Consider the following 27848-nt stretch of genomic DNA (forward strand, 5'->3'; position numbering starts at 1 on the left):
TTTCTTCTTACTCTCTTTAATTTCATTTTTTCAATCAAAATAAGACAATAACAGACTCAGCTTTAAAATGTTTTTTAAATTCCTCCAATTTATATTATAGTGTTGTGCTGACAGGGACTGCGAATAAAAATATACATTATCATAGATTCTTCACCAGCCTATAAAAAGGACTTTTTAAATGACTGTTACTGTCTAATTTTATTATGCAAAGACCAGGCGACAACCTTTTTCTTCCAATTTAATGAAGTGTACAGTACATGACACATGCAAAACTGCATGAACAGTTATATCCTTTAAAACGGCCACACTCTTCGTAAGCACTGTCTTAGCAAGACAAACCGATTCTGTACACAGTCAGAGGATATAAGCTAATGAGCCAAATCTTCCATCATCAGATACTTAATTCTTCACTGGAAGACTTTTCTGTGATGTTTTAAAAAACTGGACTTATTCCTTCTGGGAATAAGTTTCTGGAAAAAAAAGGACTCAAAAGGAAATCTCTCCTAAATGGGACAACCACTTAACATGTAAAATTACCTTCTTGCTTTGCTTTTTTTCCTCCTTTGAACACTATTACTACAATCTGCTGGTTTGTTACTCTAACTTACAAATGTTTGGAAAGTTGTGTGTGTTGTGCAGGTCACAGACAGCAGTTTAGGATCTACCTAAAAAGAGTGTAATGGACAAAATGAAAAAGCAAATGAACATGTAAAAAATAAAATTAACAAAATATCGGACCTTTTCTTTTTAAAAAGCAAACAAAGGAAAAAGGTAATTTATAGTTAGTCAAGTTACAATAAGTGTTGTCTTTTATGTTTTTTTTTGTAAAGTCTATTCTCTTCTGGAAGTGGAAATGTCAGCTCACTGTAGATTCTCCCTGGAAAACATGTGGACTACCCCCTCCCCATCCCCATCCCAGGAAAAAAAATTCCCCCCCATCAAGCTCTGCAAAGGACCTATCCAAGCCACTCAGGACGACAAGGCAGTTTCCTTCTGTGTTTGCTGTGCTTGTGAACGTTGTTGCATTAACTTCTGATTTTCCAAATCTCTAAAATGTTTCTCGACCTAAAAGAAAGGAAGAGAGATGAATAAAACCAAAAAAACAAGCAAAATACAACTGTAATTTTTTACCATTCAATAGTTAAGTCCAGCAACAGACCGATAAAGGCATTTTGCAGGGCAAGTTTTTTTTTAAAGTTCATAGTAATGTTGAGTCAAACATGGCTCCAAGAATTATTACAAGCCTATCTGTGCAATTTGTCTTGAACAAAAATACTCAGGTAAACCCTATTATAAATGAGAAAATTGCATGCTCCCTAATGAGTATATCAATAAACACATAATGCGATACAGTACTGAGCCCTTCACAGCAGATGGATCCAGGTTTAATTTTGGTGGACGCACGAAAGACCTCAACATCCTAGCCAACAGGAGAGGGCAGTGGAGTTCAATGTTTTTGCTCCCAATTGTGTCACTACAAATGCAGAGAGGAATGGGCTCAGCTGCAATGAGCCCTAGAATCAAATAGCTTACCAACCCTCAAGAGGACTGACAAATGTGTGAAACTGTATCCCAGCAAAAATCTCTGGCTTCAGAAAAGGGTAAGTAGTGGACAGCTGTTCACTTCACTGACTAGTTATCTGGATTAAGCAGATTTGATTGTACAGAATTGACGTTTACAATATACTGTCCATGGTTTGGCCTCATGTTGCTAGTTGAAGTCTGCAGTCCTTTTTTCTGCACACTTGTCCAAACTACTCATATATCCAGGTGGAGAATTCTGTGTCATAGGGAATCACGTTGATGAGCATTCTCTCCAGCCGTGGATCCTGATTAGAATCCAGGAGAATTGAGTACATTCTGGTACTTAATCTTTCTGACTTGGATACCTACTGATCTCATTGAGTATACCAATGTGCAGGATTCCCTAAAGAGCTGCTTGCTGGTATCAGCTGGACTGCTCACTGAAAAGAGGTAGGGTGAAGAAAAAGATTAAAAACTACAAATAATTCCTACAGGGCAGAATGTTTGACTATTTAGCTTTACCTTTTTTTATTTGGCAGAGGGGAGGGGGAGAAAAAGAGAAGAGAAAAAAATACTTCATATTAATCCTCCTAAATTATGAGTCATCAGGATTACTTAAAAGTACACATAGGTAAAGTCTTGATCTCTAAGCCATACAAATCAAGAACTTAACTGACCTCAACCAGGGAAGCAATAAGATGCTACAATTGGCTTCACTCCCCCTGGGTTAGGATGGGAACAAATTGACCAAGAGAAAAAAACCTAGCCGGTGTTCCTTATCGCACTACATGAACCTCTACTAAAAGTTATAAGTATGTCAATGCCAGGTGAGAGGACAGGATTGAGCTTGGCTGTGATGTCCTTTACAAATTGAATAGCTTGCTAGGATTCACAGTCAAGGATAATGTGAATAATAGCCACTTGGGCAAGGAACCAACTGTGAAACTATACCCTAATTGAGGGGGAGGGGGGAAAAAAAAGAGTAAAAATTGGCTGAGAAAGACTGGAGGAAAAAACGTGGTATTAAAAAACTAGATATTTAAACATCAACAGTTTTATCTAAAAAAGTCAATACTTATAGTCTCAATTTTACTTTTTGATAATCATTGCAGTTATATGGAATTGAGTAGAAGACTAAAGTCTTAAACCCCTATCCTAATCTGGCACCAGGTAGAAAGACTGTTTTATGGTCCCACATTTAGATGTCAACTCAATATCTCAGGCTTTTCCAGGGATATGGAACAACAGCGGGTAAATGGAGTTGAGGTACAGATCAGCCACGATCTAATTAAATGGTGGCACAGGATAAAGGGGCTGAAAGGAATGTTACTATACAAACCACAATCACAAGATTGTTCAGGACTGAAAATCCAAGGTTTGTGTAGCTGCCAAGTTCTGCAATTCTGAAAGGCCCTTTTATTTTACACAAGCATAATGTGCATTAATAGTTACCCAGAATAAAGCAATACCTCAATTTGAAATTTATTCTTCAGATTCAGTGTCTATAAAATTACAGCAAGCATTTTTATTTAAATTACATCTTGTATATTTACTGCAAAGTGAAAATATGGAGATCGTGCTCTGACTTTAAACTGGAATTTGAAGCAAGTTTTATTCAATAACACAAAATTGAAATAAAATGCAGGCAACAAGATTATATCACTTGAATAATTTTTCAAATATATTGTACTAACAAAGCCACGCCCAAGTGTACAAGCAGAGTTACACCAAGACTACTCTTGTACAAAATCAAAGTAAATAGGCACCGTACACAGTAGAGAAGGGACCCGCAGAGATTGAACTGGCATGCTCCTAAATCAACACTTGTGTGACAGTGAGCCAGAGAGTGCCTTGAATGCATTTGAAATATATTAAATGTATAACATTTGTTAAATGTATTGTTTCCCAAACACAGAAGAACCATGATACAAAGTCATGCTTCTGAAGTCAGATAAGGAAGAAATTTTTCTTCTCCCTCCACCCCTCTCCCCCCTCATAAAATACATCCAACTGTAGGAGAGATTAAGCTCGCCTTCAATGCCTCCTGGAAAGAAAATTCCAATAACCAGCAGACAAACTTCAGGCAACCATTTCCTTTTGGAGCTTTAAGTCAGTTTTGTACAAAAACAAACTGATCTGACATAAATCATGGGCTTTTCAGTTTTATTCTGGAATTTGGATAGTGTTTCAGCCAAAATGAATATTAAGCTTTTACCTTAAAAAGAAAACACCCGGTTTCAAACAACTTAATGCAGGCAGCACTGTGTCAGTATTACAAGCAACATTCTTATTGTTTTATTTGTCTACATATTAAAAACCTAGTCTCAAACTAAATGCTTTGTAGAAAATTAGTTTTGCATTACCAGATGTTTTACTATTGATTACGCCAAATGGAGTAACTGGATATGTCAACATAAAAGACCTTTTCTCATAAGACAGACAGGTTTTGGTAGTGATTAAATAGAACAGTATTCATTACGTAAATCATTCTACATTTCCCAAAAGAAAAAAAATTGTACAAAGAAGCCATCAAATTTTTCACAAATTTCAGCCAATGACAAATCACAAAAAGTTGCCAACAATCTCTCTAATGCAGCTAACAGCTGCTGCTATCACAGGAACAGAAGTTCAGCCCCGTGAACATATTCGGCCAGTCAGATCATGGCTGATTTGTACCTCAACTCAATATACCCGTCTTTGCGTCATATCCCTTGATACCCTTATCCAACAAAAATCTATCGATCTGTCTTGAAAATTTCAATTGATCCAGTATCTACAGTCTCTTGGGGGAAGAGATCCACTACCCTCTGTGTGAAAAAGTGCTTCCTGATCACTCCTAAACAGCCTAACACATATTGCCCCCTTGTTCTGGATTCCCCCACCTGAAGAAATTTGTTTCTCTGCATCTACTCCATCAAATCCCTTCATAATTTTAAACACCTCAAATAGATCACCCTCAATCTTCCAGTATCCTAAAAACAGTTCATTATTTCATCTATAGGAAAAAATGAATTTCAAAGTGAATACTTTCCACTTGATTACAGTAGTTGAAAGAAAGGATTTCAATGAGAGTGATCAGGCAGTGGAAACACTATGGGTACAACTAAGCAACAACAATGGAATCAAGACTCTGGTGAAACCTGCCTACAGACCACCTGACAGTAGTGATGTAATGGGAGGATATATAAATATGGAGATCAGGGAAGCATATAGCAGGAACAATGGTTATAATGGAAGATTTTAATTTTCACAGACTGGGAGAAGCAGAACAGCTCAGGTAGTAAAGACAACAAATTTCTAGAATGTGTTCGGATCAGTTTTCTGGAACAATATGTTTTAGATCCAACAAGTGAACAGGTCGTAGTAAATTTAGTGATGAGTGACGAACCAGAATTAGTTAACATCTTGCGAATAGTGACCATGATATGATTGAATTTGTTTTTAGCTTTGAGAGGAAGAAGGCAGAGCCATAAACCAAGGTTTTAAATTTAACTAAGGCAAACTTCAAAGGGATGAGAAATAAATTGACCACAGTAAATTGGGCTTAACTGTTAATGGATAAACCGACAAACTGAGAATTATTCAGTAGTGTTTAGTACAATATAAAACCAATACAAGCCCCTACAAGGCAAAAGTCCCATTTGCACAGTTAAGTAACTATGGTGCAGAAATGAGGTAAGGGACAGTATCAATCTAAAAGAAAAGGTTTACACAAATGCAAGGAAAAGTGGAAATCCAGTGGATGGAGAACTATAAAAAGAATAAAGGGATACAAAGAAAGTAATGAGAGGTGAAAAGAGGGAATATAGAAAATAATTGCAAGGAATATCAAAGCTAACGGTAAAAATTTTTATAAATATATTGAGAAAGAAAGTAGTAAAGGGGAATGTGGGCCCATTAAGGACAGATGCAGGTGATGCTATAATAGACAATCAGGAAATGGCAGACTTATTAAGTGAAATACTTCGTATCTGTTTTCAGTGCAGCAAGAGGACACAATACCAGTGGTACAAGGGAACCTAAAAATAAGTCAAAGGGAGTAACTAATTGGATTTAATATAACTTTTCTAAAAAATCATAATGGCGAAAATAATGGGACTTGAGATAGACAAATCTCCAGGACATGATTTCTTTTGGGGTGGAAACAAAGAAATAGAGGAGGAAATTGCAGCTGCGCTAGTCATAATCTTTCAAAACTCTCTAGATTTGGAATTGTGCCTTTTGGATTGGATAATTGCAAATATATTATTTAAGAAGGGAGGGAGGGAGGGAGAAATCAGGAAATTACAGACCTAACAGTTTAACATCAGTTGTGGGGAAGTTACTGGAAAATTGTTCTTTGTTGCCAGAAAAATAACCAAGCCAATGGAGGACAGTTCTGATTGGCAACTTACTTTATCACAAATGGGATTCTTGCATATTTGTACAAGTTATGTTTAATTTATCTGGTACATTTGAAAACAGCACATTATTGTTAAACAAAGGTTCATTTAGAACACAAAAACAGCATATTTTCTGGTATTTAGTCAAATATTACAGTAATATCACTTTGGTCCAAGCCCTTGAGCATGTCAATTTGTTTAGCTGTGTGGTATGTACAAAATTCAGATTAGTTTCTGCACAACTCCTTTTCCTTCTGCACTTACTTCGTATGTTTTAAATAATTTGAATATACAGGCATATGATTTAAGGTAACAACTCTGGGTTCAGAGGATATCCATAAAATAGCTTTAACATCACTCACTTGGTTTAGGAAATCAAACCAGAACTGCTTACTGTGTTATTATCCTATAGCACACATTAGCATCTACTATTCCAAGTACGAATGGTAATTTTTATTTAGTTTCAAGCTTATTTTGCACTAGTTCTTTGCTTCAGAAACAGTTACACAATTATTTCTGGTAAAGTTATACCAGCTTATTAGAATCAGAGTTTTGCAGCACAGGATGTGGCCGTTCGGCCCGTGTGCCTGTGCCAGCTCTACTCTGCAACTGATTATACTAGCTTCATCCAAGCACAGGCCAAGATACACATAAAAAGGAAAATTGTCTTCATGAAAAGTGACTGATTCACAAAAGTGTTTGGAATCACAAAAAACAATGCCAAAATCATCAACTCATGACACCACTGGAATGGAAGTAATACATGACTTCCCCCCACCCCCAAAAAAAATGTTAACACCTTTTCCCAAGAAAACAGTGACTCTTAAGCATCAGCATAAAGGGGTAGGGGAAAGAGAAGAGAAGCTAACTACACTGAATGGATGAATAGCATCCAGTGGTCAATATCAAATGGTTTTAAAACTTGTATAATTTGTTGCTAAATTGATTTAGATAGGATGTGTGCCTCTTACAATAAGACAAACACATGTAGCTATACTGAAGAAAACTTTCAGGCTAACATTTAACACTGCAATATCTAGCTTTTAGTACTAGTTATTTCATCTACATGGGAAAAACATGTAGATAGTTCTTTTATAGCAGCCATTACTTGCTTGGAGAGACAAGCAGCCTCATCATCAGCAGATGATCCTATGAGGCTGAAATGCAAAACTAGTAGCTCAGTGCTTTAAATATATTTCTTTATTTTAATTTTTTTTTTACAGCAACAAAGTGTATGGTGCTCATTGCACAAAAAAACTTTAATCACAAATTTAAAAAACAGCAGCCCCATTTCTCCCCAATGTACTTTAATCAACAGCAGGTAGCCTACTGACATTACCTGACAAAAGGCTGTTAACGGTCTCTCCTAAGCAGTTAATGGCTGCTATCAGGCAAGTGGAAACCTCCACTTTGAAACTTGTTTTTACTGTATAGCTGAAATGATAGAAAATAATTAGTGCTTGGAATAGATATGAAGTGTTCTGTTTATACCACGTTTTATGTCTGTGACCGCAAAAATATTTACACATGCATGCTGACTTTTGAAATGTTTACATTTTAACAATGGATGATAGAAACTGAATGCCTTGAGGCTAGAAATATGTCCACTAGAATTTAGTCAACTGTCATTTACAGATTATTTAAAGTTATCCTATCAGTTCCATTTGTGGAGACATTAATATCTCAATTATTGGTTGCAGTAAAAAAAAATGAAGTTGGTTAGAACTTGGGAGGTTTCCTTTCATAAAGTCTCAAGAAACTAATAAACCCAATTTAGTAATTTGCTGAGTTTTATAGTGATAATCGATCGTCATCTACCAAATGTGTTCTTTGGTAGACAGAGTGCTGAATGGACAGCGTCAAATCATCAAATGTACAACAGGGAAAGGTTAGTAAAAATCACCATGAAAATTCCATTCCTTCACAAGGGACGTGATGGCCTTAAAATTGTCACTCATTTGTTTGAAAAATATTTCTTGACCCCCTTCTGCTCTGAGCAGGCTATCCATAACCCAAACAAATCCAAAGAGGTGGGTGGAGATTGACTGTTTTTGGATTTTAATGAAATTGCATCTGTATGAACAGTATATGTGATTACATTTCAGTATGAAGCTCATATTAGATGACAACCAATTAAAACATATTAAGTATGCACCAGACTTAATTACCTGACAAAATTGCCAGTCCAAATATTGAGTGGGATTTTGAATGCGTTACTTGTATTCCACAACACTATCAGCCATGGCAATATCAAGTGTTAATGGCTAGATTTTATTCAAACTAAGTATTTTGTTTGTCCATACTTATAACAGTATGGAGGCCAAGATTTACTTACAAAAGGCAGCTTATCTCAAAAGTAACAGAACCTTCTTATTTGTCAGACTTAACAGTACTTCATCATTTAAGATTCAAATCATTATAGTGTACCTACTGACTGTCATGTACATATTGCTTCCAAATTTAGAATTTACATCTTGGGATTCTATAAAATACAATCCAAAAATACCTACACTAATGAATAGATCTTGGGGGGAAAATTAAACCAATTTTCTAATATCAAAATTAGGGAAATATTCATGGAGATTACATAAAATACTAGTTGTACCTGGTAATGGTTCTATAGAATGGATATTGCATTGCAAAAGGTGCAAGCAACATCAAAGCCCAGCTTGGGAAACAAAGGTACTTACAGTCTTAAATACAATTAAATTGCAGGATATATAAAATCAAAATGCAAAGTAACATTTATTCTTGTGTGATTTTTGTTGAATGTTTAATCTGTATTTTGTATAATGATGGGGCCATCAACATAAAGGAACAACTTGCTAAATACAGGTCTAGCAGCGACCACTACGTGACAAATTGGAAATTCTACTAGTTTTTTTTTCCTAAATCGGTAATTTCAATAGCTAATCAATTTTAGCAGGTTGCCCTCTAACAATATTCATAGGTCATTTTATTAGCCATCCACCACATGCAACACAATTCAGATCTTTACAAGTATACAATAAATGTTAAAATGCATGCACCTTTACAAATTCCAGATCATATTTAAAATGTTTTGGTATATCTCCAAAATATACATTTACAAAATTAAATTAAAAGGTATTTATGGAATTCACCTGCACATTAAAGTAGTCATACATATGGAGAACTGGATTGAGGGATAAAGCAAATTCTGAATTCCTTTCTGTAGGATCTTTGTGAAAAGCATTTTCTTTCCTTTCTCTAACTGTCTCCCTGAACCATGCACCAATGCTGATTCAGGACAAGGAGCTGGGTCACCTGATTCCCTCATGGCTCCACAAATGCCATTCAAGCTACAAGTTACACAAACAAACACTGTCTACTGCAAAGATGAGGTGCTGAGCCATCAGGAGCTCAGCAGGTTTGGAAGACATGGATGAATTATGAGAAATGCTACGATCCACCGCTCAGCGGTGCAGTTGCTTGAAGCTCTAGCCTACAGCCTCCTTGGGCCAGATATAAATTAAGCCACAAGAGCTGAAGACCATGCCATCATGTGAGGACACACAATGTCAGAATAACCCACATTAAAAATGAATCTGTAACAACCAAATATATTCAGGCATATATCTTACATTTAAGGGAAGGTTAATAGTTTCCAACATAAAGTGAACATATGTACTTACGTACACAGCAATTTGAGAAAAAAAACTTCTCTTAAAAGATGCAATTCTACACAATGGCTCAAAAGAGAACTTTAATGTAGAGGTGAAATATAAAGAATGATGCACACTCACCCAAACAGAAGGTTTCTTCAACCATCTTTTTGGAAGAGTAAGCATGCTAAAGTTACAAAAGGATTCCCATACAGTTCACCCACTCTATTGACAATGCAACAGACTTATGAATCTTCACTTGAGAATTTGTAAAGATTGGAAAGAGATACAGGCATATAACTATAATTTTCCACACCACAGGTTCCTGACCTCAAGCAGGCCATTGAGGGTGGTGGGGGTGGGGGAAGGAGGAGGGAGGGAGAAGCAGGCTGTAGTGAGGCACTTCTCCACAAAAAGGGGAGAAATGGGCAAGTCAAGCTGGGGCATTCCATTTGTTCAGCCCAAAAACAGGTCAGCTGCCTATCCTCTCTGCCAAGGAATGTATTGTGGGGGAAAGCCCTAAATAGGGAGAGAGGAAATGTTCTAAATGGGTTTAACAAAATGTACATATATACTTACTATTTTGCGTACGTGACTTAATGCGCTTCCCTCTTTGCCTCTACAGTTCTCAACCTGGTAAGGTGGTACAATTACAACTTCTTCCATGACGATTATGCTCTTCTCTTGCCATTTACAGTCCTTGATGCTAAAAAAGTATGCGTTATATAAGTTTGCTGGGTGAACAGACAACTAATTACAAATTTCCAATCCATTAAGCCATACTAAAATTATTGAAACTTTAGTTTATCATAATCCTTGTGTTGGAACTTAAGCGTTTAGTACTGAAAACTCTGTTGTAATGTCAGGAAAAGCATATTAGCATTTACACTCATGTTTGTCCACATATCAAGTTAACAAGCTTGGTCATGGTACAGAGGCACTGACTGGGAGGGCAGACATTTCCCCAAAGGGGAAGGAAAGTTGCCAGAGCCTCAGACACTGATGCAGAGACCGTAAAAGAATTTTTTTTAAAAAAAAAGTTTGGGGAAAGAAACCAGCAACTGTGATAGATTAGTCAACAGTTTTATTAGAGTGACTTTGCTCTCGTCCATTCTTCCCTACTCTCTTCAAAGCAGTCACTAACTATATGGTTATGATTCTACATGTACCAATCGCCCTGTACTATCTTTCCCAAGTGGCCATTATCCATGCGAGATCCTAGACAGGTGGTCGTCGGTTATTAGTTGCTTTTTTTTAAAAACGCGGTATTGATTTTTTTCCAAACCAAGTCTAAACTAATGCCCATGTAGGAAGGAGGGAGTGACTTTGCAGCCAGTGAATTACTTTTGAAGTGTAGTTGCTGTTGTGTTGGCAAACGCAGCAGGCAATTTGCACACTGCAAGCTCCACAAACAATGACAAGAGTCATGGAATTGACCAGTTAATCTGCTCTGGCAGTGTTCGTTGAGGGAGGAACGTTGGCCAGGACACTGGGAGAGTTCCACTGGTTTACTTTGAATAGTTAACACCTATTAACATCCACCTGAACAGGCAGACAGGTCCGAAAGAGGGCAACTTTGACGATGAAGCATTCCCTCAGTGCTGCACTGAAGTGGCAACCTAGATTGTGTTCAAATCCTGGAGTGTGTGATAGCAACCTAGGATGATTTCTGCATTGATCCTTTTCATTCTCAGCCCTCCCTCCTCCCCATTTTACCTCTGGGTGGAATGATGAGTGTGGGCTAAAAAGCAACTCAGAGCCTGGTTCAATCATCACATACATGCAGCGGTTATTGGACAGTGATAAAGAGTCGGACCCCTGGCTAATTCTCTCTCCCCTTCCCCCAGGAAAAATTAGGCTAACCATGCCTACTGAATCAGCTAACAACACAAACCTGTGTTCAAATCTGAAAGCTTCCTGGTCTATATGGTTCAATATCACACCATGTGATCTTTTTCAGCTTTTTTTTTTAAATTGAGGTACAATGGCACACTTGAAGTAACAATGTGTATCACTACAAGATTCAAGACCACAGTTCGATTCCCCAGGCAAATTTGATTATGAAGAGCTGAGTAGCAGCTGGTCGGTGTGGTGGTGGGTGGGGGGGAAGGGGAGGGGGGGGAAGGAAATCAATGCAGCAGTCGTTACAAACTACTATCACATTTTTGTGCAGGACAGATCTAAAACATTGGAATTCATCTAGGGTTGAAGGAGAAAATAAGAAGCTTTAAAAAAATTGTTGGCTGGGTGCAGACAGAAACGTAGGTCATCAAGCTTCTCTTTCACCTTAACCACTGAATTAAATGGTAGTGTTCAACAAGTGAAGAGCATTTTCAACTTTAAAATGTGGAAAAGTGCTTAAGTAATTCCAAGTTTTTTTTCCCCCTAGAACATTTGTTTCAAATAGAATTTTAGAAATCCACAGAGTTCCTTTAAAATGCAATGACCCCAAATTATTTTCATGGGGAAAAAAAATGAAATTTTGCTGCAGTAGTTGTTGTCAGTTTTACACAGGATTATATAGTCGGGAGGGGGGACAAAAACAACTATGATTAGATGGATAGGGGATAAAGAGTATTGGAATGGCACATTTCAGTATTTAGCTCCAAAACAGTAAAATTATGCCAATTCTAATCACAGCAATCACTGCGCAAGAGATTAAACTTAATTTGCTTTTTAACAGTTTTAAATTGCATTTTGAGTGCAAGGTTCTCTCCACTTAAGTTTATCCAGCAAGTAGCTCAGCCATACAGACCAGGAATAATTGCCACTTTAGAGCTACAATTAGCATCAGTATCCCACGGTTCTGATGGAGGGGTGAAAAAAGGAAATGGCCAAAATTCTGATCCCAATTGCTATCCAGCAACCCCTGCCTGGCATACACATGTAGACGTCACCCAAGGGCAGCATCAGGATTAGGTTCGAGCTGGGCTGCTATGAACCCGACTGTCAAGTCTCTCGCATGAATACTCACTTGGGCAAGGTACCCAGAGGGAAACTGTGGACCTGTACCCCAAAGACTCTACATCTTCAAAAAGGTAATTGGGGTTGGGGGGAAAAAAGTGAAAGGGAAAAAAAAAAAAGACAACAAAATGACTAGATATTCCTTAAAAAAATATTGAGATTCATTCTGGATAAAAGCACATTCTTGCATCCTACTGGGGAGAAGAAAGCTGGTATTACTGCAGCATCAGCGGATGACACTTTTTTTTTTACCAGTGCCAATCATGCATCCTGATTACTTTTCACCCAAATCACAACCCCTCATGTTAGCAGGGTTTAAAAAAAACTATTTTATGAATGTTTGCAACAAATGGCAGATATCTAGCAATATAATTTAATTCAGATTCTACTGATATCCATAAAATCCAGGTGCTTTTTTTTATTATTTAAGACTTCAGAATCACACAAAGGAACTACTTCCTCGACTCTTATTAAAATTATGCACATACTTATACAAACTATATAACAGCAGTTAACAAGCAATTCAACAGGCTATTGATGGCTACACTTTCACATCTTCTCCATGTAAATATTAAACAACTGATTTAGAGAATCAATGGTAACCATAATTTTACACCACAGTGCATGGAAATGGTTTTATATCCATACTGGTCTTCACAGGACAATCACAAAACAATATTGCTGGAGTTGTTAAGCAGACTCTGAAGTCCCCATGTTTTTAAATTAAATCAACTGTCATCTCAGATATTACTACCTCATCTATTCCCTGTTTTAACAGAAGTAGCCATCTACTTTTGAAGAAGTTGTCTGATGAAGGAAGGCGTTGAGAAGAAAAAAAAATACTGAACTTACGTCTTATGGATAGTCTGAAAAAGCTGCTGCCCTTCTGGAGAGACTCCAGCACTAATTGCATATGCTTGGCTTAATTTCTCTTCTTTCTCTGTCCGTGCTCGGATGGCAAGCTGGTAATAAAGTAACAGTTTAAGTATCAGACACTTCTGGTGTCACAACCAAAAGCTGCTTTTATAACGCAAGTGACTGGAACAGTCCAACTGTTGCAACGCTCACCTAAAATGTTACCACCAAGCTTCTTTTATAATTTAATGCTGGTAAACAGTACAGATCTTAAGCAGATGTGTTATCAAGAATAACAATTAACCATTCCTCTGATCAATATTTAAGTATTCGGCTCATTAATAAAAATGGTCTTGGATGGCTTTTGACTCAGGTCTTCTCTTTTGCAATTTTACTGAGTCTGAGAAACAAAAATGGCACCAAGTTTGAGGCATTATCACATTCTTAATATTGAATACTGGGAAGACTCTTGCTTGAGATTTATATACATCATATAAATAGCATCTCATATTCAATACAAGCAAACCTGAATAAAAAAGCAGGTTAACATAAAACTTGAGTGTGTGAATTTAAGGGCCCACAATTACTCAATTAGAAGTTCAGATTTGGTGCTGTTAGCTCGAGTGGCAGTAGAAGTGCCACAATTAGCCCTAGCACTCCTGGACTTGAAGAGCATCAGGGGGCGGGTGGAAGAAAGAGAAGGGGGAGGAGCCATGGTTCACCTACTGCACGTATAGTTGCCAGGTGAGCACAGGACTAGGTTTGGCTGCAATGTCTTCCATGGTTGAAAAGCATGCCGATCTCATTATTTAGACTCAAACATGAATAACCACTTAGGTGAAGTATTAGAGAGCAAATGGTACCTGTGAAACCATACCCCATCAACTTCATGAGAGGGGTGAAGTTATTTTTAAGTTTAAATAATGCCACCTTCAAAGCTGTACAGAAATAGAAACCCAAGAATGAGCTTTTAGATGGCAATACTTGACAACTCTCAACCTACATTTCCTGAAGTCATAGCATATTGACAAAATTTGACAAAGACATGCCTGAGGGATTCCATTCCAAGATTAACATTAGTCTTTACAATTAGAATTTCCAATTGTAAATTAGCTTAGAAGAAAGGTAACTAGATAAGGACAGACATAGATGCAGTTATCAGTTACTAGTTTTGGTATGATCTGATAAGTACTGGGAGCATGAGAAAGATCTGTGGGTGTGTTTGTTAGACTTCAAGTAGGTGCAAGACTCCGTATGGGATTTGTTGGACCTCTAAGTAACTAGATGGAGCACCAGACTGTTGAGATGCACAAGAGAAAAAAAGCATTGCATAGGGACAAGGCGGCTCAAAATTAAAATAGGACTTCATCGAGGCCATATCTGATCATCTATCTTGTTCAACACTGAAAGGGACCATATCACAAGCTAGGCAATGGGAGCTAGACACTGAAGATTGATAAGCCTAAAAAAGGTGTATGAATAGGTCAGAACCCAACTAAGGGACATGAAGTAGGTGGCTGGTGTTTACTAAGAGTTAAGTGTTGAAGGAAAGAAATAGGGTCCAACATAATCTTTCCAAATACCATGATTATGCCCATGGTAATTTTTTTTTTTTTTTAAATTCGTTCATGGGATGTGGGCATCGCTGGTGAGGCTGGCATTTATTGCCCATCCCTAATTGCCCTTGAGAAGGTGGTGGTGAGCCGCCTTCTTGAACCGCTGCAGTCTGTGTGGTGAAGGTTCTCCCACAGTGCTGTTAGGAAAGGAGTTCTAGGATTTTGACCTGGAGCAGTATAGAAGATTGAAAAAATTGGGCACTAATGTGGAGGAAATGAAAAAGGTAAATGAGTTTATATACCAGAAGAGTTATATGCCCAGCGAAGGGAATCGTTAAGAATCACATGGGTCTAGCTGGAAGCATTTTGAATGAGTATGGAAACCATTCTGGATGAGGAGGGAGATGCATCATGGAATGTGAAAAGAGCATGTACGGCTAGTGCCCAGTCAACACTTCTGTAGGGTGCAGAAACAGAAGATGCATGCTTTTCCGACATACTGTTAAAAAATTACGTTGGGTATCAGCTAGAAGAAGAGTGAATAACACTGAAGAAATGAATAACAGCAGCCTTGTGTGCACGCCATGTAGCCTCAGAAAATTATGGAATTGGGTCCCAACTAGGAAAAGACCATGTAGAAAGCCAAAATCAAAGGACCCTGTGCAAATGAAAGAACAACAGGTAGACAGCAGAAGCTGGCAGGACAGTGCACAAAGGGATGGTCTTATCGAATTTATGACAAGCCTAGTTATCGTAACGAAATGAATAAGATGCCTCCTCCAAGAGGAAAAAAGTACACAGGCAATATAGACAAGCAAGGTCCCAGGTTCAATTCTAAATGAGTGTTGAGTAAGCTGATTTCAGCTGGGACAGCAATGGGAGACTACAGATGGCTCAGTGTCTCTGTAATATGGAAGAAAAAAAGCTAGGATTCCGTTTCCCATCACAAGACTCCTGCTGGAAATTGTATGCATGTGGACATCAAGATCAGGCTCAACCAATTCCTACTATAGTCAAATAAGCCTGTTGACACATCTAATTTAGGCTAAGACATGAAGAATAATCACCATGGTGATGTACCAGAGAGAGCTACCCATGGAACTGTATTCCTTGAAGGAAAAGTGGAGAAACACTAAGTTTTTTTGCAGATAACTGTACATAAAGTTGTCTTTATTTGGAAGCCAACAGTTTTAACATTTTCAACTTGAAAATATGTAGCCCAGGACTATACTACAAAAACATCAGGTGCAGGTTATACCCACTGTCCCTCATTTGGTTTGTTGTGGAGCTTGGCAGGCTGTGGGAACTGCTGAAAGAAGTCCTTTCAAACAAACAGAGAAAAAAAATCAATGACTATTTTCTCACATTGCCTAGCAGCCGAATTTGCTATAGTTAAGAGGTCGGGAACAGGTTAAGTGCCATTCAGCAACAGAACGGCATATGTCAACCTAAAGACAGAAGCTAAAAAATGGGTGTTTTTTTTTTAGTGTCAGCTTTGGCTCAGTGGGAGCACTCTTGTCTGAGTCAGAAGGTTGTTGATTCAAGATCTACTAGGACTTGAGCACATGATCTAGGCTGACAGTTCAGTGCAATACTGAGGGAGTGCTGCATTGTCAGAGGTGCTGACTTTCAGGAGAGGCATTAAAGCGAGGTTCTGTCTGCTCTCTCAGGTGTCTTGGCCATCATTTCTCTCTCAACCAACACTACCAAAAACAAATTAATCATTAATCGCGTTGACATTTGTGAGACCTTACTATAAGCAAATTGGCTACCGTGTTTGCATACAAGACTACACCTTCAAAAAGTAATTCATTGGCTACACAGTACATTGGGACGTCCCAAGGGTGTGTTTTGTTCCAGCCAGTCTAAAGTTCTGTTTTCCTCATATGTGCTTGTTTCAGATTCTATGAATCTTGCTAGTTTTAGAATGATTGTACCACATTTCATTTCAATACTGCCAATGTGGGATTGTTTTGTAATTGCAGTTGTTATCACCATTTCACAATTGTTACTCTAGTTTGTATGCAATAAATTTTAACTGTTCGGAAGCTTATACATGTAGTTTGTGAGAAGATTTATTGTAAACCACATTACACTGTAGTTCATCCATTTGTGTGTTTAGAACTTGGATGATTCAGTGGAAATGGAAACTTAATCATAAAAAAAGTTAAAAAAAGTTGTTTTGTTGGGGAGGCAGAGAAGGGGAGAGATTTAACCAACCCAGCTTTTTAAAATGGGCTTTGTTTACTTCGAATTAGCTAAATGCAAGAGAATCAGACAATATGAATTCTGACATCATCCCTCTCCCCTTTGCTGCCCTCACACTGAACCATCTTAAAAGGATGACTACTCCCATGGTTTTTTTTTTGGGGGGGGGGGGGGGCAGTACAGCTGGGGGAATTTTTAAAAATTGTATGCTTTCACTATGCCCACAGAAGCAACATATAAAACAGGCCCTAATCAACCCATTGAAGGATGCTGGAGGCAGTCAGTCAATGTTATTTCACCTTTGCTACATTTTTCACACATTCCTGCTGTACAAACGAGGAACTGTGAATGCAGCTCTGAACACAAGTGAGTTATTAAGGCCACCACTCAGGTCCACACAAAACCAAAACCATGGGATGTTCATTATGCTGACAATCCAATTATACAACCTCAACCAAGGAAAATCTGGATTTTTAAACATTGAATACATAACAACACTTGCCAGATTCATACTCAGTAAAGATAAAATAGTTAATTTAAGGGAATTCAACTATATTTCTTACACTGCCCACTCAATAGGAACTGGGGGATGATACAATGAGAAATGCTCATGACAACATACTCTGTTTTACACCTACAATGGTCAGCACACAAACAGAAAAGACATTCAAGCCACAACAAGGGCCAATTAACCATACAAAGAACATTGTTTATTCACAGGAAACAACACTATAGCTTACTTTAATTACACAAAGGAAGTGTTTATAGAACCTCCGCAAGCTTATTCGACCAATGGTTACACCACCATACAAGTGAAACAATCTCAAGAATTCTTATACCACAATTTTCATTCTTATAAAAATATTTTTTCAAGTGAATTCAATATTTGAGTCAGCACCTGTTGAGCCATGTATCTAATATTATGTACTTGAAGAAATAACACGAATGCAAAATAAAAGCTATACCATTCCTTTTCAGTTTTTATTTTAAAATGGTCACAAATCAAATGATGCCTCATCTGCCACATTAAATAACGAAGAGCTGGTGAGAATTCCAAAGCTGTCTTTCCCCCTGCCCCTTTGCTACAATGTTCACCCGCCTCAATACATGACTCCTGGTGGTGTAGTTTCACTGGTACCTTCCACTTCCTCCCCCAAGTGGATGTTCTTTATATATGTGAGCTTAGACAGCAATATTAGCCAATTCAGCTATGGGGAGCATCACACCCAAGCCCAATCTTGTATTCCACACACTTTCCATCGTGGTCACTGGAACCTTAACATCAGGCTGTTGAGACCAATTGTAGCATCCCTGCGCCCACTCTGGCTGGAAGAGTTGCAAGGCTGTCTGAAGATATAATAAACTTCAATGACAAATGCTCAGCCTCTGAAGTTGAACTCTACACTTAAACTCACTTATTGTTCATTAAAACCCTTCATGTACACTGAACACAGTACTGTGTAATGTAAGTGAAAGGATGAAGCAAGTGGTGCAAGTGATTTGACACATACTATAAGTAAATTTTTCCTCTCTCTTTTCCTCCCCTCAAAGTAGACTATGGAACATGAATTTACTCAATACAATTTTCATTTTTCTTTGCACAAAGCCTCATACTAAATACAGAATATTACTTTGAGGTTTCAAGCAATTCCAACCACTGTAAGACTAAGGCCTATTTCTATTCCCTACGGAATAAATTGCTTTTAAACAATACTTTAAGATTAGTCCCTAATCTTAGCCATAGCAGTTGTGCAATACAACTGACTGGCTAGGAGAGTGGCAGTGAGTGAACCCAATGTTCTTAATCTTGCACTAGTGATCTTTGCTGAGGTATGCATGTAGGTGCAAGCTGAGAAAGGGCAAAATGAATATGGAGAACACAGGAAATAAAAAAGGTAGGAGAATGGGCAAATTACACAGCAAATGCAGTTTAACGTACACAATAGGAAAATAGAACATTTTGGGAAAATGAGAATGGAAATATACCATAAACCGTAAAATTAGCAATGGAGTTGAGGAACAGAGGCCTTGAAATTACACAGAATAGGTAGAAATTCTACTATTTCAGTGGAGGTGTTAACATATTCAAAATTAAGAGAGGGGTTCAGAGGTTAAAAGTGAAGAATTACTTCTAATGGCCAAAAATTTCCATGCAAAGAATTATTCGAATATGGAATCCTAGTCACTTAACACTTAAGGAAATAAATAGGAAAGAGCAGGGAAGTGGGATTTCAGTAGAGAGCCGAGATGTGGAGCTGGTACTGACAAAATGGGCTAGATGAACTCCTGTGCTGAAATTTCCACAAGACCTTCATGGCCTGTATAGCTCAGTGCCACAATACATAATAAATTTATCTAGAGCCATCTGCAGAAGGACGGGATCTCCAAATTCACCTACTTCCATAGGGTATGGGTAAGCAAAATAATTTGTTGATTTCGGCACAGGAAGTGGGGCTACATTACTGGAATTTAAAGACTGAATTGTCCCTGGAGTCGATAATAGAACGTCATAGGAAACATACTATAAATTTTTTGCTGTGTTAGGATCCACAAAGATTACCTCCTTCCTCCCCTTGAAGGAAATTATGAACAAATAGCATACATCACAGCAGAAAACAGAGTTAAATGTCAAACTCACCACTACTATGTGGGGTGTAAACCATTCCATAAATAATTAAGCAACCATTTGAAACCAAAATAATTTTGCTAAACAGGTGCCCGTTTTTAGTATCCATCCAGCAGCCAACTTATGCATATGACATTCTATGAAAGTTTTCATGCACATGAAACTATATTTCAAAATACTTTTCAGTATTTACAATACGACCTGCATAAAGTGCAGCAGAAACTAAAGAAGTCCAATTTTTGAAAATGATTTTAGCTTCCCCAATAGTTCAATTTATCTAGTGAGTAGGTGAACCATACAGACCAAAATGGTCCCTAGTTCAATTCCAGATCTGTGCTGAATTAGCAGTTCTCAACCAAAGTGGCAGTCAGGGCACTACAGTGGATGAAAGAAAAACAGCTAGGGCTTCATACTCTTGATCGCTAGCGAACAGATATCACCACTGAAAGTACACACACGTTCCTGAAATTACACACACGTTCCTGAAATGTACACCAAATATTTGAATTATCTTTATAAATGGAACCAGGATGAAAATTTAACTGTCACAGGTAGGCTTTAAGGAAATCTGCCATTTAAGTAATACTACAGCTCTAAACGAGATTAAAATATAGGTTTTATAAAATACATAGCAACAAAGGCAGATAAATTAATGGAAATAATCAAGGAAAAATATCATAGCCACAGCTCAAATATGTTCCATAACTTAACGCATAGACGATTTTAAATAACTTGCAGATCACCCAACAAAAATCATGCAGAATTCACTACCAACATTGAAGAGAACTGCTAAATCAAAATGGAGCCATCCACTGAGAAACATATTCAAACTAGAGGATTTAAATTTTATTTTTTAAAAAATGCACAGCATGACAAAATCCTTATTCTTCCCTTCAGCCCCCCATCCACACTTTCCCAAAGAAATGTTTTTATTTTTTTTCAAAAATTTCATTTTTCTCAGGTTAAGATTCTTACCTTGTTAACATTCAGTGAAGCTAAGGGTGGTGGAGTTTCTGTGCGATCATTAATTGTTTTAACATCCGAAACATAAGCTAAATTAATCAGTAGAACATCGTTGTGGTTGGGCTTCCCACTGGATGAGGGACATTCTTTGAGAAGAAACTGGTTAAGGAACACAATGAATGAATGGTAAATCCTCATTATATGCACTGCATTTCCTTTGCCAGACTTCAAAATTGAGAAGCCTGTAAAAAGGCACAAATTGAAATGTATAGATCCATCATAATTGTAATACAAGAGACATATATTCCTTCAAACCCATTCACTAATCTTTCAACTGTAATTCACATGTGTCTCAACAACTACTTAAATTTGGTTACAGTCCAAAATTCAACATACAACACTAATGATTCACCAGTTAGAGAACTTACTTTCATATAGCAAACACTTGAGACACTATAAATCTTGATTTAGTTTTGCAGCATAACCTCTTAAGTATTAGTTACTTAAGTTAAGCCAAAAGATAGCCAACTTATTCTGCACAGATACATCATGCACAACTGCTGGTAAAACTTCAAAAAGATGTAAAATGATTTTGAAGAATTATTTAGTGTTTCTGAATTAATTTTTTAAATATTTAATGTGACTTTTTTAGTACATTACTGACACTGGAATCCTCCGTCAATATGATCTGAACATGTTGCTACTTGACATTTCTATGCGTCAGCACCGTTATGCATCATAAATTGATGTCAGGAGTCAAAAGTTTATTTCTCTCATTTAAAACTTTCAAAAATTTATAGTGAGTCACCCACAGAATACAGAAATCAGTGTACTATTGACTGGCCAGTATCACTAGCTCAGACCAAGTTGTACTCCAATTTTCATTACTGTCAAGAAATTCCTGGACTCTGCTTAATACCTTCCCATGACTAGAGTAAATGGTGGGACACAGCATATCCTGTAACTTTGTATACTTGCCATCTGTAATGTGATTTATTGCAGAAGTACTGCAATTTTGTAAAATTGTAGTGCGCAACCTCCTGTAAATAGGCTTCCTGCCATGCTTCCAGCGAAGTTACAATAGCAGAGCAGGAGTAGCACCAAGGAAATTCCCGACCTATGTCATTAATTCTGGGCAATTAGGACAATGTATTTCTTGGCCTAATATTTCAGGATTCAACTGAACATCGACATGGCCAACAGGTGCCATTAGCTATAAAAAGCTGCTAGCATTGAAAATCCTTTCTATTTATCTATACAGGACAGTCAACGTGGATTTGTTAAGGGGAGGTTGTGTCTGACACACTTGATTGAATTTTTTGAGGAAGCAACAAGGAGGGTCGATGAGGGTAGCACATCTGATATAGTCTACATGGATTTTAGCAAGGCTTTTGACAAGGTCCCACATGGCAGACTGGTCAGAAAAGTAAAAGCCCACAGGATCCAAGTGAAAGCGGCAAGTTGGATCCAAAATTGGCTCAGTGGCAGAAAGCAAAGGGTAATGGTCAATGGGTGTTTTTATGACCAGAAGGCCGTTTCCAATGGGGTTCCGCAGGGCTCAGTACTGGGTCCCTTGCTTTTTGTGGTATATAGAATCATAGAAGTTACAACATGGAAACAGGCCCTTCGGCCCAACATGTCCATGTCGCCCAGTTTATACCACTAAGCTAGTCCCAATTGCCTGCACTTGGCCCATATCCCTCGATACCCATCTTCCCCATGTAACTGTCCAAATGCTTTTTAAAAGACAAAATTGTACCCGCCTCTACTACTGCCTCTGGCAGCTCGTTCCAGACACTCACCACCCTTTGAGTGAAAAAATTGCCCCTCTGGACCCTTTTGTATCTCTCCCCTCTCACCTTAAATCTATGCCCCCTCGTTATAGACTCCCCTACCTTTGGGAAAAGATATATATCGATGATTTAGACTTAAATATAGGGGGCATGATTAAGAAGTTTGCAGATGATACAGAAATTGACCATGTGGTTGATAATGAGGAAGAAAGCTGTAGACTGCAGGAAGATATCAATGGACTGGTCAGGTGAGCAGAAAAGTGGCAAATGGGATTCAATCCAGAGAAGTGTGAGGTAATGCATTTGGGGAGGGCAAACATGGCAAGGGAATACACAATATGTGGGAGGATGCTGAGAGGTGTAGATGAACAGAGGGACCTTGGAGTACATGTCCACAGATCCCTGAAGGTAGGAGGACAGATAGATAAGATGGTTAAGAAGGCATATGGGATACTTTCCTTTATTAGCCAAGGCACAGAATATAAGAGCAGGGATGATATGCTAGAACTATGTAAAACACTAGTTTGGCCACATCTAGAGTACTGCGTACAGTTCCGGGCACCGCATTACAGGGAAGATGTGATTGTACTAGAGAGGGTGCAATGGAGATTTACGAGGATGTTGCCAGGGCTGGAGCTTTTTAGCTATGAGGAAAGATCGGATAAGCTGGGATTGTTTTCTTTGGAACAGGAGGAGGCTGAAGGGAGATTTAATTAAGGTGTACAAAATTATGAGGGACCTAGATGGAGTGGATAGGAAGGACTATTTCCTTTAGCAGAGAGGTCAATAACCAGGGGGCATAGATTTAAAGTAATTGGTAGAAGGACTGGAGGGGAGTTGAGGAGAAGTTTTTTCACCCAGAGGGTGGTGGAACTCACTGCCTGAAAAGGATGGTAGAGGCAGAAACCCTCATCACATTTAACAAGTACTTGGACATGCACTTATGTGCCGTAACCTACAAGGCTATGAACTAAGAGCTGGAAAGTGGAATTAGGCTGGATAGCTCTTTCTCGGCCGGTACAGATATGATGGGCCGAATGGCCTCCATTTGTGCCGTAAATTTCTATGATTCTGTACACACAGATAGCTGTCCAAAACCATATCTCAGCCAACATGTAATTTTCAAATGGAAAAATGCTGAAAGACACGAGCCCACTTACATCAATATTACTCTTACAAGTTCACTTTGCATGCTGTATAATTAGCTCACTCTCTGTCCCAGCTTTCTTTTTACTTAGTCCAACCTCTTTTCCCAGGCAAAATTATATTGACACTCTGGGACATGGTATTTACAGAGCAGTTTCTCTTTAATGAAGCCGTTAGGCAAGATCCATCTCCTATAACACCAATCCAGCCCTGCGTCAGCTGAATAAATTGACTACTGCTAGCCAGCTGAAGGCTTGGAACAGAGAGGCAATAATCTACTGGACATAAAATAGAGTCATAGAGTTAAAATGTGCAATAAAATCCTTTACAGACCAGACCACAGATCCAGCAATACCATCAACAGACTATTAACCAAACACAGGGCCAGGGAGGAGATTTTCATTTTTTTTTTTAAGTATGCTAAAACTATAGTCACTTCAAATTATACACAACTTCAAAAAATTAAGTTGCACTGACCAATGGCAAGATGGATGGTAGTGTGACATTTATTAGTCATACTAGGTCTGCCCAGTTGCCATTTGGAATTTACCCAAGTATTTCAGACAGCATTGGTCATATATTCCCCATGTTATTTGTAAAAAAAAGGCTCCAAGAAACCCTTTTCAACACTCATTATTCTGTGCCCTAACATAGCCTGTACAGTACACAGTTGTAAGAGTTCAGCCTTTGAGTAGGTAAACCACATTCTTATAAGATAAACTACACTCTTATATCAACCAGCTTGGAAGCAGACGTAGATAGCATTCACCAGACCTACCCATTCAAGGGCAGCTAAAACACATCTTGTTTGGAAGCTCAAAGTCAATCAAGAGTGGCATTCAAACTCAACTCTCTTGTCAAGTGTACAGAACTCCAGTAATGTAGCTAGCCCTCTGTTCATTTTTTTGTAACTAACTGGTTTCTTACCTGAAAATTAGTATTGTATTAAAAGGTTTACAGTCTTAAAGTCAGATGTAACCTTGTAAGGTAATCATACTACACTGAGAATCGATAAGAGGTCAATTCTCATCTGTGGAATAAGCCTGACCTACTAATCACAAAGTGTTGTTTTTTCCATTCCCTTCAAATTAAAAAACGTTATAATTCTATTGCAGTGTCAATACCTTTATAACTATAATTCATTACAGCAGTTGAATTGGAGTTGATACTGGACCAATATTGTAGAAAACATAAGCACTCAATTCACAATAGGTAATCTTAGCATATTTAATTTCTGAATTCTTTATTATCCAATTTTCTTTGAGTCAGTTCGGAAAAGTTATCCATCCCACCAACGTGCAACATGTTGCTTTAAAGCGATAACTATTCCAACATGTATATACATTTTTTGAACAAACTTAATTTCTACTACATCATGTACCATATTAGAACATATGCTCAGAGCCCAATTAATGCCGAAATTATATTCAAAATATGTATTCAAGAAAAAAAAATCAATTTTGTAAATGCATTCAAGGGAATACAATAAAAATGGCTATCCAGGTAATAGGAACAGTAGCAGGCCCTCAAGTCTGTTCTGCCATTCTATTAATCTATGGTTGATCTGTACCTCAACTCCATTTACCTGCCTTGGCTCCACATTCCTTGATACCCTTACCTTATATAAAAAAAAGTCAAAGTCTTGAAAATTTTGTGAAAATGAAGTACTTTTAAAGTGTAATTAATCCTAAACCCTGTTATAATTTTGGTGAATCTGCACCGCCTCCTACTCCCCACCCTCCTCATATACCAATATATCCTTCTTGAGGTGCGGTGCACAAAACTGAATGCAGTATTTGAGATGGGGTCAGAGGTCTTAGTCTCGCCCTTTCTAAAAGAATACAAATCAAAGACCCATTTGAAAACCCAAGTGCTAAGTAAACACATAATCCTTAGGACAGCTCCAATCAGCTTCACCTTACTAACAATTACAGAAAGAAATAGCATAGAAAATATCAAATTAATTGGCAAGCTGAGTAAACTGAATATGGTCACTTTCTTCAATATGCTATGAAAGCCTGCCACAAACTCCGTTCCCTTGCCACCGATTCCATCCCTCTGCCCGGCCACTGTCACAAGCTGAACCAGACTGTTCGCAACGTCGACATCGTTTTTGATCCCGAGCTGCGCTTCCAACCCCATATCCTCTCCATCACAACAACCACCTACTTCCACCTCCATCATATCGCCCATGTCTGACCCTGCCTCAGCCCATATGAAACCCTCATCCATGCTTTTGTTACCTCCTGATTCGACTATTCCAATACTCTCCCAGCGGGCCTTCCATCTTCCATAAAGCCCATCCAAAGCTCTGCTGCCCGTATCCTAACTCATACCAAATCCTGTTCATCCATCACCCCTGTGCTCACTGACGTACACTGGCTCCCAGTCCACCAATGCCTCAATTTTAAAAATCTCATCCTCGTGTTCAGATCCCTCCATGGCCTCACCCCTCCCTATCTCTGTAATGTCCTCCAGCCCAACAAACCTTCTTTAATTCTGCGTTCCTTCAACTCTACTTGTGGATCCCTCACTTCCTTCACCCTACCAATTGCAGCTGTGCCTTCAGCCGTCTAGGCCCCAAGCTCTGGAATTCCCTCCCTAAGCTTCTCCGCATCTCTCTCCTCCTTGAGGACGCTCCTTAAAACGTATCTCTGACCAACTTTTTGGTCACCTGTCTTAATGACTCCTTCTTTGACTCGGTCAATTTTTGTCTGCATACGCTCCTGTGAAGTGCCTTGAGACATTTTACATTAGAAGCATATAAATGCAAGTTGTTGTTGTTGACTCCTTATATCTAGATCTAAAATATTTGAATATGCAAATTCATAACACCAATACTTGGATACCAACAATCATAGCATGTTAATACCCACAGTATAATAGACTAATGAAGCGTAGCAAAATATCAAATTTGATGAAACCTTAAGAATATTGTTTAAATCTGCATTTTAAAGCACAAATTATACTGAAGCATGCTTATTAACAGAAAGCAGTTTCGCCGAACTGAAACTACAGGTTTACTAGCGGGAAGAGCAAGGAAAACTTCCACTGATGTAAAATATGCTGATAACATCCCCGCCGAAAGTAAATTAACTACGCGTCAATCCATCTTTAACTAGTTTCAATTTCCTTCAGGAATATAAAGATCGCCGGTTTATTCTGCGGCATCTACTTTATTAGGTGGGTTATTTATTTGGCGGAACTAAATAACAAACAGAAACCAAGACGGCGGAACCAAGCTTTGCCCTACCCATGGTAACCACATAAGCAGCCAGCCACACTTACTCGGATACAGCCTCACCATTCCAAGGTACCTCAATTACCAGAATTTTTATAATTTAAGGATTACTATCGATTCAGCCCTAACATCAATAAACGGTTGTTAGAATTCAGTGCCACATAAAGGATTTTTCATACAATGAGCATCCAGCAAGGCCATGATGTAACCAGCGAACTGCCAAATAATGTTCATTCAGCCTCACCTTATGCCAAATAGTGTACCAACAACTATAAAATGAAAGCCTATACACAGATTCAAATACTGATCAATCATAACATTTAATTGCAAGGTTATACTTATCAGGTAAAATATAACAATGCGCGTACTAGCAATTATTCTAGTTTCTACAGTTAGCCACTTTTTGGCAGAAAGGGCACTGGCGAACAGTACGCATGCGTGAATCCACTATCTGGCAGGACACCGGTGAAAGGCTGCTTGATCCCGACCGAAGCTAGGCCTTGACTGACTTATTTACACATCCGGTACCACGCTTCACCGCAAACACCGCGCTCCCTCAACAAAGGATACTTAAAGTTAACATCTTGGATTGGTAATCGAAGGCGACCACCTCTCCATGCAGCTGCTGGCCCAGGCACGTCAGGCACGAAACCTGGCTCCCAACACTGAAGTATTCTCCCGGAGCAGCCATCTTGTTACTGCCGGGCCAGCAGCGCTTACCCAGCAGCCTTTGTGCAGACCTGAGCATGCGCGAAGAAGCGCTGTCAATCAAACGAGAAGGCGGTGAGTGGAGAGACTGTTGAAGGGCTGCAGTGAGAAAGTCATATTGTCGTGTATCGATTTCTGGTCAGAAAGAAAAAAAAAGTAGCTTGGTCACATACTAAGCAGTCGTGATATTTCAACTCACGTCCTAACATGCGATAGATTTAGTTATATTAAGCCTTTTTAAACCTCACAAAAGTTACTA

The 27848-nt window shown here is 38.4% G+C and overlaps 1 protein-coding gene across 2 annotated transcripts; it reads right to left on the reverse strand.

Moving 5' to 3' along the window:
* LOC137299950 (protein LSM12-like) lies at positions 1-27630 on the reverse strand. Of its 2 annotated transcripts, XM_067968968.1 has the most exons (6): positions 27452-27630; positions 20714-20847; positions 13346-13455; positions 10109-10235; positions 7246-7340; positions 978-1065 (listed from the first exon to the last, which is right to left on the reverse strand). In XM_067968968.1, the coding sequence occupies exons 1-5, from the start codon at positions 27627-27629 to the stop codon at positions 7281-7283; spliced, it is 609 nt and encodes a 202-aa protein (XP_067825069.1). In that variant the 5' UTR covers position 27630; the 3' UTR covers positions 978-1065; positions 7246-7280. The 2 variants fall into 2 exon arrangements, with proteins under 2 accessions (XP_067825068.1, XP_067825069.1); XM_067968967.1 differs by lacking the exon at positions 7246-7340 and having other exon boundaries at positions 1-1065; positions 27452-27627.
* Positions 27631-27848: the final 218 nt, after the last annotated feature.

The sequence above is a fragment of the Heptranchias perlo genome, chromosome 30 (assembly GCF_035084215.1).
Source record: "Heptranchias perlo isolate sHepPer1 chromosome 30, sHepPer1.hap1, whole genome shotgun sequence".
Taxonomy (NCBI): Eukaryota; Metazoa; Chordata; class Chondrichthyes; order Hexanchiformes; family Hexanchidae; genus Heptranchias; species Heptranchias perlo.

Excerpts from the sequence above, each read along its gene's own strand:
- LOC137299950 (XM_067968968.1), bottom strand. The coding sequence starts at position 27,629 with ATGCTCAGGTCTGCACAAAGGCTGCTGGGTAAGCGCTGCTGGCCCGGC. Across the intron at positions 13,456-20,713 it reads CTTCACTGAATGTTAACAAG|CTTGCCATCCGAGCACGGAC; the intron begins GTAAGAATCTTA and ends CTTTATTACCAG. Across the intron at positions 7,341-10,108 it reads TAAGTCACGTACGCAAAATA|CTATACAGTAAAAACAAGTT; the intron begins GTAAGTATATAT and ends CTATCATTTCAG.